Here is an 11,957-nt window from a genome sequence, read left to right as displayed (position 1 = left end):
TCTTTTAGTGAATCCTGTCTGCATTTAAAAATCAGAGTAACTCGAATGTTTTTAAGGTTCAGCGTCACATTTTGTTTGTAGAAATTGTTGATTGCGTTAAGATATTTGAATTATAGCAGCCTGAATATACTTGTAGTTTTACTCAATACGAGTAACTTCCAGATCTACGAGTGTTATTATTTATTCTTTCATGTACGAAATCGTTTGCACTGGTGCCAAATATGAAACCAATTTTACCTGTCTTCTAGAGCAATACAATAAAGTGTATAGTATAAATATCCCAGGGTAAAAATAAAGAAAGCAATGATACAATTAAAATTAATTTATTCAATTGTTGTGATTAAAACAAACCTAGTTACTGAAAGGTGTGTCGAAGTTATGGTCCCTTCAAGTTTGTAGTTAGGAGGATTGACCACAGTCTTAACGAACACAATAAAACACTGTTCTTCCACACCGGGACAGCAGCTTCCTCACGAAACGTCCGACGGCAGCTCGGCGCCGGCCAACTGCAGCACCCTGGCTCGCTCCTCCTTGCCGCGCCGGATGGCCTCCGTGAACAGCTTGCAGTACAGGGCGATGGCACAGGGAGTGTCGTCGTTCCCCGGGACCGGGTACGTGACGAGGTTGGGGTTGCAGTTCGTGTCGACGATGCCGACCGACGGGATCGCCATCTTGGCTGCCTCCAGCACACCGTTGTGCTGCGAGAGGATGGTGTTGAGCGTGCTGAAGAACACGCAGAGGTCGGGCAGCCGGGTCACCGTCCCGAACTGCCGCTCCGAGTTGGTGAAGGTGCCGCCGCGCCAGAACCGCGTGTGCGCGAACTCCCCGCACTCCCTCGCGGCGCGCTCCACCGCCAGGGAGCTGTGCGCGCCCCTGTACACGAACAGCACCACGCCGCCGTTGAACGCGACGTGCGCCGTGAAGTTGAGGGCCCGTCGCAGGTGGTGGGCGGTGAGGTCCAGGTCGAACACCAGGTGGCTCAGCCGCGAGCCGAAGACGAACGGCTTCATGCGGTCGTCCAGGGAGCCTTCCTTGTGGCCCAGGTGGACCCTCGCTTCGAACAGATCCTGGACCGTGAACAGCTCGTGCACTCTGAAGTAATCGGGGTGCTGCAGTGGATCCAACACACTCTTCCGCTTGTCTGAAACAAGGTGTGAAAACATACATACATTTTATTAAAAATATAATTACTGTTGCAAACACATTATGTGAATACTTCTATACTTAGCAAGTAAAATTTTTTTTAAAACATATATATATTTTTCAATAAAGCATGGAAAATGTCAAATTCCAAGATTGAGGGTGTCTTCATTAACACAAAACAAGTTTATCAACATATAGAAAGAACCAATCCCTAACAATCAAGTATATGAGTGCAAGAGTGTACTCAGCATCAACATTTGGAATATTAGTGTGTTCATGATACAAGGACCACCCAAACAAGGAGTGGTATAAATGCTTCAAGATGGTCGCACATTGGTGGGGACTGACACACATTATGTCCAGTTCTGAACAAGGTCACTGATCAAGTACAGACTCTGATATGCATGGTCGTTATTATTACCTAAACAAATTGACAATGACATGAAGAGATTTACTAGTTTTCTTGATTTTTTTTTGAATTAACAATTTGATTTAGGGGATTGCAAAATTTATGACAAGTTACTAACAAAAAACGTTTCACAAAAAATCTTTAGCTCTATATACTGAGACCAGACTTCCTGATGACTGCATTCATGGGGTTTACTAGCACCACCTGGAAAGCAATATGCAGTTACTGGTGTAAGTTTCCGAAAATCACTCCTTTAGACAAATATCCTGACCTAAAAAATATATTTTATCTAAAATTTAGTTTAGCATCGGTTCTTTGTGATTCACTTGCTGGGCGTTTAGTTTACGTCAATTATGTTTTGCTCGTTTTACTTATTGATACTTACTTTACATTACTAATAGACAATATTACATTTACTATGAGTAGTAAAGTACCAATAAGTAAGTTACTAGCATTTAATAGCAGCAATTTCAATGCTTCTCATGATGTTCAGAAAACATTATTATAAATTGTCTGACAGGTTCTTTTCCATGGTTGTCCTGAAAAAGAGATTTTTGAAATGATGGTTGCTTACTACGAATTTAGAAGCTCTATATATATATATATATATATATAACATTTACATTTGATTTGTAAAATAACCAATCAAATTGCATTAACACTAATATATATATGATCTAAAAGAATTTTCTTTTCAATGGGTAGTGAAGGCCATCACTAGACGTACTCTAATGATATCACATTTGTAAATCCATTTAAGTAGAAGGCCGTAATTGTGTACATGATTAGAATGATACCATCGATTATCAAAAATTTTCCAGTCAAAAAGAAATTAAGATATTTACATTGGGCAACGTGTATTTTAGTATTTTTACGAACGTTAGCAAGGCCGCGTCACGCACAGGTGCACGCCGTAACATGAGATGTGCCGTGCGCACCTGGGTCGCCGCTTTATCTCCCTCCAGCCCTCCGCACTCCCCGCGCGGCGCCCTGCCTTTGACACGTAACTGACACCGGACAGCAGGGAGTTGGGCGAGCCGCCGACACGTGTTTTCGAGAATTTTCTGCCGTCTGGACGGCTCGGAGTAACTCTGTGCCGCTCTCGTGAGTTCCAGAAATTGCGGCTCATAGATAAAACGAGGACGGCGGCCTCGAGAGAGTCAGTCAGTCTGAGAGAGTTCGGAGTGTTCAGTCGGGAGTTCTCCCGCGGCGGAGTTTCCGGGCGATAGCGCCGCGGGTGCGGCAGAGTGGCGAAGTCCTTGGACGAAGGTTCCAGGGCAGGGAGTGAGTGAGTTCAGTGGAGTCGGGAGTTTTCCCGCGGCGGAGTTTCCAGGCGATAGAGTCGCGGGCGCGGCCGAGTCCCGAGGGAAGTTCCGAGCGAGGCGTCGAGTGGGATCTCGGCGAAGGGTGTGACTGCGGCGGCGGAGTGCGGCGACGGAGTCCCGCGGCGGAGACCCACGAGGGGTGCTGCAGCGAGAGTTGCGCCAGAGGTGCGGCCCCGCGAGGTGTGTGGAACGAGTGACTGGGGAATAGACATTTCTTTAAGTGTAATTAATTATTTGCCAATTTAGAAGATTATTTGTGACAAGTAGTGGTAATAAATAAAACTGTATGTGTGAAATAAAATCTATTAATTGGACTATCCTTTACGAACCCGCGGTAAATCGTAACAGTATATATATATGTGTCCAGGAAATACTAAAGGTGTTCAACATCAAATGGTTTAGGATCAAAGGTTATTAAAAAAAAATTACCTACATTTTCAGTTAAAACTATCACCAGCCAACATCAGACCATCGCATAATTTTTTTTATTAACGTATTTAACACGAAGGCTTGCACACACAATAACCATACACACTTTTTAAAAAAAATTTAATATGGTAAGTGATATCGGTACCGTCAGTTGGGGTGAAGGTGACCAGATTTAATCTTCATAATGAATTTTTGCTACCAAATTTTAATATGTTTATTTATCTAACTATGTACGTGTATAGATCTATACTTGTTTTATGAAATGCTATCATTGAAAGAAAAAATTACTAATATTTTAATGATGTTTTAAATTTTTTTATGTCATTGGTCATGTTCACCCCCAGTGGGGTGAATGTGACCATTAAGTTTATTTTCATTGTAATATTCACCTTGCTAGTGTTAGGGTTAAGTTGACTACATTATATGTAAGAGAAACACCAAAAAAATTATTTTGAGAAAAAAAAATAAAGTTTTATTTATTTAGACTGCCAATAATGAAAACTCAAGTGAACAGATTTATTTACCTACCTATCAATAGTTAAGGTGACTTCACTTAAACTACTTGTGCATAAAACTGGAAAATAATTGAATTGATATTTTACAAACATTATAATTTAGGCTATTCCAGAATATGACTGATGGTTATTTCCTAAAATAGAGGAATCTACAAGTTTGAAAACAGCCAATAACCAAAAAATATATATTTATTAGTATAATAAAACATTTAACTGATATGTGAAGTAAACCTTACAATAATAGAAAAAATAGACCAAATAACCACAGGTAAGCTACTATAAATAACAATTGAAACTATATGTTAGTAAACATTGAACAGCATTTCCATTCTAGTTCATTCTGCTATCACTTTTTCTTGGAAAACATAATGGCCTCGTTTGTTTAGTTTATAAAGAGGCAGAACTGTTTTCTGAATTAGACACTTCTCAACATAAATTACTAGACATTGGGGTCAACATGACTATGTGGTCATATTCACCCCAAAATGCTAAAGAAACTGCAGTTTCAATAAAATTAGTTTACCTTAGAAATTTTTATTTATTTGGCAATTTTTATTATTTACTTACTCTTCTATCCTCTCAAATCAGCAAACATAGCAATTTTATTTGCAATTATTTTTTTTATTATATCCAGCAGTAATAAAGTACCTATTAGCAACATTATTAATCATAACAAATAGTTCTTGGTTTTTATTTGTTTCTAAATTTCTGTCTAAAATTGTAATTTCAGTCCCAAAATCACTTATTTTAAGAGAAACTCTCCTAGATTTTAAAACAAAACCACATAACTTTTTATCTTCATTGCCTGGATTGTGTCAGGCCAACAAAACAAATTTCATAAAAATGGTCAACTTCACCCCACTGGTCAACTTCACCCCAACTGACGGTACTAGGTTTTTTTTCGCTGATCGTACATTATTTCACTAGAATTCATGTTCAGGTTTTATAAAATCTAGAAATACAGCACAGATAATTACGGGTCACGCGATATCCCACACAAAGGTTGGGCACCCTCTGTGCCTCCATGAACCTGTATGTTGACTGCTTTTATTTTATACTTTCAGAAGCCGCGATTACTGGTAAGTGCTCTTAGAATAGTAATAATAAATTAGTTAATATAAAATACAATTTGTCACACCAAAGAATGCATGTATTAAAAAAAAAACTAAAGGTTAACGTTAAAATGTACCCCTTAACTTAACTTACTAAATTACGAGGCTTCATAAGCCTAGCTTATGTGGGAATTAAATTTCCTACGGGTAACTGTTTGAAAAATGTATACGTAACACCAGAAGGTTAGGACTTGCCTTCTCAAAGTTTTGTGTTAATTATTATTTGTACATTTACTTGCATTTGTGGCTTTCGTACCAACACTGCAAGGTAAAGGGATTTTACAAAATAAAAAAAGTTTAAATTTATAAAACAAATAGAAGAATGCACAATAGTTCAGTTACGTTAAAAATAATTGTTAACAATTAATTATTAAAACCAAACATGCTTACATACAATTGGTTTAATAAGAATAATAGTTTTACTCCTTTCTTGTCTCTTCCCTCATAAATTATACTTCGTGGGCTTGGTCCATTCCCCCCTTTCCAAAAATAAAATGTTTAATTTTTAATTGAGAACCCGGTTAACCAAATACTCGGTTCATCTGGTCACAGGTAATCAAGGTTCTACTGTATTTGTATACATATTTCATTCCATGTATTTTGTTGTTTTGTTAGTTGATTTGGGTTGTCAAACTTATATTTTAATTTGAAAAGTTAAGAGCTGAATAAAAACTGGTACTAGGACCATCAAGTTGATACTGTCGTAGAAACTTGAAAATTCATTTTGTCTTTTATTGCATGTGTGAGGGGCTGTGGCAAGTAATGTTCCTTATAATATTTTTACAAACAGTTACTACGTGAGGTTAATTATTACGGTAAATATGTAGAGTAGCGGTATATGCGAAAAAAAATGCTAAAAATCTGAAAATACTTTTATTCTATGCTCTTTCACTTCCTCTTTTCAAATCAACCGGCGGAGATAAGAAATTCCAAATACTTTAAGAGATATTGAATTTTTTAATTTTGAACATGTAGAGTAGCGGTATTTGCAAAAAAAATTATTCTAAAAATCTGAAATTACTTTTATTATATGCTCTTTCACTTCCTCTTTTCATTAAAACCGGCGGAGATAATAAATTCCAAATACTATAGGAGATATCAAATTTTTTAATTTTGCAATACAACACCTGTACAACCATTCAACCATCGCAATTTTTGTTATTTTGCTGTGTGTTCGTGAATACGTAATAAATAAAATGGTTGATTAAGTCAGGTCAGTTACATTATTAATATTTTCAAACTAAGCGTACATTAAAAATAATATGATTTAATTTCAATGGTTCTTTAGTTTTAAAGTATTTATAATGCAACTTACCTGACCTAACAAACCCGGACAAATGATGAACATTAACAACTCACGTAAATTCCTTTTGTTACTTATTACTTGCACAACAATATCCAAATAAAAAATAAGACTTTAAAATTAGAAACGTTAAAAACCCACCTAAGTTGAAGGCAGGTACATTTCCTTTGCCATTAGAAGGAAATGTAGTCGTTCACCTACGTCGCGATACCTCCGACGGAACATTAATAAATAAATAAATAATCACGTATTGGTTCATTTGAATACTGGCCAATCACGGAACTGTCACGTGACAAAATTGTCCAATAAGAAACATAATAGATACTCGTAAACCAGAAACAATGTAGATCGCCGCATGAATACACAGATATTGTGATGAAAATTAAAAACTTCTATATCTCCTAAAGTATTTGGAATTTCTTATCTCCACCGGTTGATTTGAAACGAGGAAGTGAAAGAGCATAGAATACAAGTATTTTCGGATTTTTAGCATTTTTTTTCGCATATAACACGACTCTACATAATTACCATTATCACATATCATGTATCCAAGTTTATTCCTCGATTCTGATGGCATGATCCTGATAATATTAACCCTGTGATGCATGATGCGTGCTGTTTTAATTTAGCATAACAGAAGCTTGAATATCAGAATACAAACAAATTATGTCACAGGACTTGTGGAAATCTTTTCTCTACTGTTTAAAATGGAAAACTAATGGTAAACTATTTTAGTATTGCAATATAATGGAATTTATTTTTGTAAAAACGTTACTCTGCTCCAGAATGACTCAAATAACAATGGTCACAGACCTGCAACAGTTGTTTGAAACTCAACATCCGATCTCTCAGGTTGCGATACAGTTGAAAGGTATCGGCTGATTGGACTTCTAGACTTCAAGATTGACGATGGAACTCCAGCAGAGAGTATTCTTCTTACTGTGGACAAACATTAATGGAATTTTTAGTTTCATACCTATGTATACTCGATAAATAACAAATCAGTAATACAAAACCAGCACTTACCACACACAAGACAAGCTACTTTTGCAAATTCCATATTCGCTTTAATGTGCGGCTTTTCCTCAGCATGAAATCATAACAAATAGACGTTTCCAAACAAAAATACTTTGTTTTTACGGCTAACATGAATAAAGAACAGCCAGAATCGGAGAATAAAAGTAGATCGATAGAGTATAATGTATAATAGTGAAGAAGAAAATAAATGTAATTAACTCTATGAAATAGGATACAAAATAATGTCATGTCATACTGTAGAATTTTTGTCATCAAATGTATTCGACAGTAAAGTTTAAGGTATAATATTAGAAAAAAGACAGTTTTAAATTTTTCAATAAAGTTGTACATATAAATTCAACTATGTTTAAAATGCTATCGCATTTATACAGTATATTATTTTTCTGAGCTATATTAAACTTTTACATATTACACCCTGTCACACATTCAAACTTTCGCTTACAACACGTTTCAATAGGTATGCTATGTCAAATATTTTTGAAATGGCGTGGGAGGGGGTAAAATCCTCACCGGAAACATCACTAGCTGCTGCCATGTTTGTTCGACATACTTGAATTTTCATAAAATATTTTGAATGTAGAACGGGTTATAAAGTGTGTAAAATGTTGTATAAAATCAGACAATAAAAATAATTTTTCTAGTGACATGACATCTGTTTTCGTCATTAAGAAACACTAAGGTGGGGTTTATGATTGAAAATTAATTAAGAATTATTCGTGTACTTAACATAAATGACCCTTCCACTCTATTAACAAAAATTAAGTGTTTCGGTGATGATATCCCAAGATGTTCGGTTAAGGCAACAAGAAGAATTACCTTGTTGGGCTACAACCATAACTTAACTCATGGGCTGTAATCTAGATCATGACGAAACTGTATCCAATTAAGGAATCAAATAGGCAGGCGTTATAATAAACAGTGTCATGCATGAGACTATAAACTGGATTTAAGTTAGCTTAATTTTAATTAAATATAATTGTAAGGTATCCCTCCCCCTGCCTTTTTCTTTAGGTTCAGCAAAACCTAATTGATGCATAAACTCCCATTTTTGGCCCAGTGAGACTCTAATTTTTACAACTTTTTCCCTTCTAGTTTTCAGTTCATACGCTGGCTGGTAGCCTGGAGGGAAACGACGAAAGTAGCCCCCTAAAAACAGTACCTTCCAAAACTAATGTGGACAGCAATGTCAAAGTTTTGCTTAGTAGCTGATTTCTACTCTGTCCAATTCTTCTTCCTGAAAAATCCCTCTGTTTCCCGTAACCAACCTGCTTGCATAATGCATGAAATTTTGCATCCCGCATGAAAGTGTCCAGGGTTTCTCTGTGTCTATGCAGTTTTACCTGGGCTCAATTTATCTAGTTGTAGGGGAGTTAGTCATGCCGTTTATCGCTGCCATGGCTGGCGAATCCTCTCTTAGCACACAATGCATGCTACCCCTCCTGCATAGTTGATATCCTGCATGATTAATGCCTATAGAATTTGGCCTGAGATGCACTTAGGCCCCTCCCTAACCCCAACCCATCCCAAATCAACTTAGTTTTAGTTAGGTTAAGAAAAAAATCCTCCCAAACCCGACCCTTCAAAATACACTTAGTTTTATTTAGGTTAGAAAAAAATCCTGGCGGGGATCACAACCACAGAGTTTTCCAGTGAAAATAAATCCTGAGAAGTGTTATTAAAATTATTGCTTAAGTTGATCTCTCCCTCATCTCTCCTTCATTTCCTACCCCGCTCTCAAGCTGCTAGCTACCTACTCTTCAAAAGACAGCGGGCAATTCCCATCATGCTAGCGACTCTCCAGAGACAGTGTGCTATTCACTCTGGCTAGCGACTCGTCGGAGATGGTGGGCCAATTCCTTTTCCCCATCTCCCCCTCTGCAGAGGCCCTTATCCCCATCTAAATCCCTCCCACGATGGTCGCTCGTCCCTCTCATGGCAGCTGAGATGACACCAGATGTGATGCTGTCAACCTGTCAATCCTCCGGGTCCAGCTCTCCCTTGTTCCAGCTTTCCTACTGACAGTTGCTTCATTCCGCTATTATCATTTTTAGCATTTATTTGTCGTTTTACTCTTCTTGACTGCTCCAACTAATAATTACATGATTTTCCTTAATATACACCTAGTAGTCTTGTAGTGTTGAGGGCTTCATAACTCTACTACTGAAACTGGAACAAAACTTACTGTTATATTGAATTTTCTCAAATTCATCAAAGAAACAAAAACAGTTTCTACTAAAATTCAGAATAATAGTATTATATCCCTAGCAGTAGCGGATCCAGAGGGGTGCTAAGGGGCTCAAGCCCCCCCCAAAAGTATCTGGGTCCACTATTGTTTTAGTGTTTGCCTTGATAAAGCATAGCCTCAGCTAGGTCAAGCCCCTCCCAAACCAAAATCCTGGATCCTCCACTGATCCCTAGACAATAGTATAGAATGTCCATAACATGTCGGCAATAATTATTGACTTGTTAGATTATAATAAGTATATATTTTTTATTTGTAAGTACTAAATATGTACATTTTGGTATTGTAATAGTTTAAGTTTGTACTCCAGTTTTTTCCTTGTTTTATTTCAACATCGAAATAATTTATTGAAATAAAATAATGTTTAATTGTTTTATTATTTTTTGCTGTTAGATAGTATCGTAGTTTCAGTAGATGGTGCAATGTCTGTATGCGTTTGTTTTATGAATTTAATTTTTAATTTGTCATTCAGTTACTCACACACATTTTAAAGTAAGAAGTATACATTTTAATGTCATTCACATTCTATTACAGTTTATATCAGCGGACAACATACTAAATTCAAAATTTATTTTGATTTATAGGAGTGAATTGCATTCATCACACAATAATCTTTTGGAACATAAATTTAAATGAACCCGAAGCTTGCTGTCTGATAATTTTATTTATCTCGCATAACTTTGAAGCCATATACACAACAAAAAGCACCACAAGGGGTATGAAGACTTTAGGTACATACAAATTTATACATTTTTATTTATAAATACCAAAAAAATTATCACAATCACATTATTGCTTTTAGTATGGTTACACCTTAAAGTAGACTGTTGCTTTCTTCCACAGCACCCAGCAGCATACCTTAACAAATGTTATGTTACAACAAAATGAAAAATGTTCAATAACATTTAGGGTGCTACAATTATAACATGAACTAAACCTCTGCATAAAATACCGGAAAAAATAAATATTATAATACTGAGCCCCAAGTGTATGAAACTCGCTTAGCATTAGTCACGAATATATTTTGTACTACAACGGCAAAATTTTAAAAGCACACTTATTAATAAAATTGTCATGATAGTCAACTATTTACTGACTTATTTCTAATGTTATGTGTTTTCAAAATGCTTGCTTGAACAATGAAAACCAACTATTTAAAATCGCTTGTCTTGAACTAGATACCAGGTTCCTCTAATTTCGGCACTCGCCTCGTTTCTTGTCAGTAAGCAGCGAGTCTCGCACTAGTTCAGCAATCATCGTGAGGCAGTGAGTCTCCTACTCGCTCACAGTGGCGAGGCGTGAGGTTTACATGAGGGGAAGCAACAACTCCGTTCACATCAAAACATGAAAGGGGGGGGGGGGGGTGTCCGGGGGCCCTCCCCCGGAAAAATATGGATTTAAAGGATACAAAATGCTGCTATTTAATTATTTTTATTTACTGAACATTGACTATTCCACAGGTAGAAAAATTAACATTTTTTTTAAATAAATTATTTTTAAAAAATAATGTTTGATTTACATTATTCTAATAGTAGAATACCTACTCTACATTACTTATATACTAAGTGGGAGTGTAGTATCATCGATATCTGGTACAAAATATATAAACAGACAACACATGGCAAAGTAAGTACTTAAAATAAAGAGAAGAACCTCATAAAAATGTACTAGAATAGTAAAAAATAAATCTTGGTATTTTTCGTACCAACACAAAAGAAATTATCTTCATACGTGATCAGAAACTCTGTTAACTGGTATGTGTACCAAGAAACTGGCACGTCAATCATTCCTGAAACGCCACGATTTTTTTCCCTAGCCTGAATTATTCTAAGTGTGTAAGGGGAGGGTCCAGGTTAGGGGAGGACCTAAGTGTGTCTCAGGACGAAGCCTATACACTCTACCATGCGGGTTTTTTACCATGCAGGATAAGGGCACGTGCATCGTGTACTATTGGGGTTTACTGGCCAGCCATGGCTGCGATTGGCGCCATGACTGACGCCCCATTGGTCGCCTAGCTTAAAAGCTAGCTAATGTAACCCAGGTAAAACCTGCATAGACACAGGGAAAACCCTGGGCTGGGTCATGTGGGGATCAATTAACATGCATTAAGCAAGCAGGTAACTACTGGACATGAGGGAAGAAGGGTCCAGGTAAGAAGAGTTGGAGGGGCTGAAAAATCAACCATGCTGGAGTTGGGTGCTTGGGCCTAGCGGCCCGCATTTAAATGTTGGGTACTCCTGGGTTATTATTAACCAGGGGCGCATGCACCCCCAGGGGCGGGCGACTTCACACGTCCACCCAGCCCAGCTGCCCAGGAGCCACAGTTAAACCAGATGTGGGCAGACGAGCCAGTAAACCGGCTCGAACTGCGGGCGCACGGGGCGTAAGGCAGCCTGACATTGCGCCATCTTCATCTTCCTTCTTCCAGTCAACAGCCAACA

At 37.3% G+C, this 11,957-nt stretch overlaps 1 protein-coding gene across 1 annotated transcript; it reads right to left on the bottom strand.

Moving 5' to 3' along the window:
* Positions 1 to 307: 307 nt before the first annotated feature.
* Positions 308 to 7,409, bottom strand: LOC134537397 (small ribosomal subunit protein uS2m). The gene is made up of 3 exons (XM_063377770.1): positions 7,263 to 7,409; positions 7,050 to 7,175; positions 308 to 1,141 (listed from the first exon to the last, which is right to left on the bottom strand). Exons 1-3 carry the CDS (start codon positions 7,294 to 7,296, stop codon positions 471 to 473), a joined length of 831 nt encoding a protein of 276 aa, XP_063233840.1. The 5' UTR covers positions 7,297 to 7,409; the 3' UTR covers positions 308 to 470.
* Between the last annotated feature and the right edge of the window lie 4,548 nt (positions 7,410 to 11,957).

The sequence above is a fragment of the Bacillus rossius genome, chromosome 12 (assembly GCF_032445375.1).
Source record: "Bacillus rossius redtenbacheri isolate Brsri chromosome 12, Brsri_v3, whole genome shotgun sequence".
NCBI classification, from domain to species: Eukaryota; Metazoa; Arthropoda; class Insecta; order Phasmatodea; family Bacillidae; genus Bacillus; species Bacillus rossius.
Note: the sequence above shows the minus strand (reverse complement) of the source record. Positions and strands in the feature narration are given on the sequence as shown.

Coding starts and splice junctions, on each gene's coding strand:
- LOC134537397 (XM_063377770.1), bottom strand. CDS start 7,296: ATGGAATTTGCAAAAGTAGCTTGTCTTGTGTGTG. Junction 7,176..7,262: donor AGTAGCTTGTCTTGTGTGTG/GTAAGTGCTGGT, acceptor GTTTGTCCACAG/TAAGAAGAATACTCTCTGCT. Junction 1,142..7,049: donor GTTTCAAACAACTGTTGCAG/GTCTGTGACCAT, acceptor ACCTTGTTTCAG/ACAAGCGGAAGAGTGTGTTG.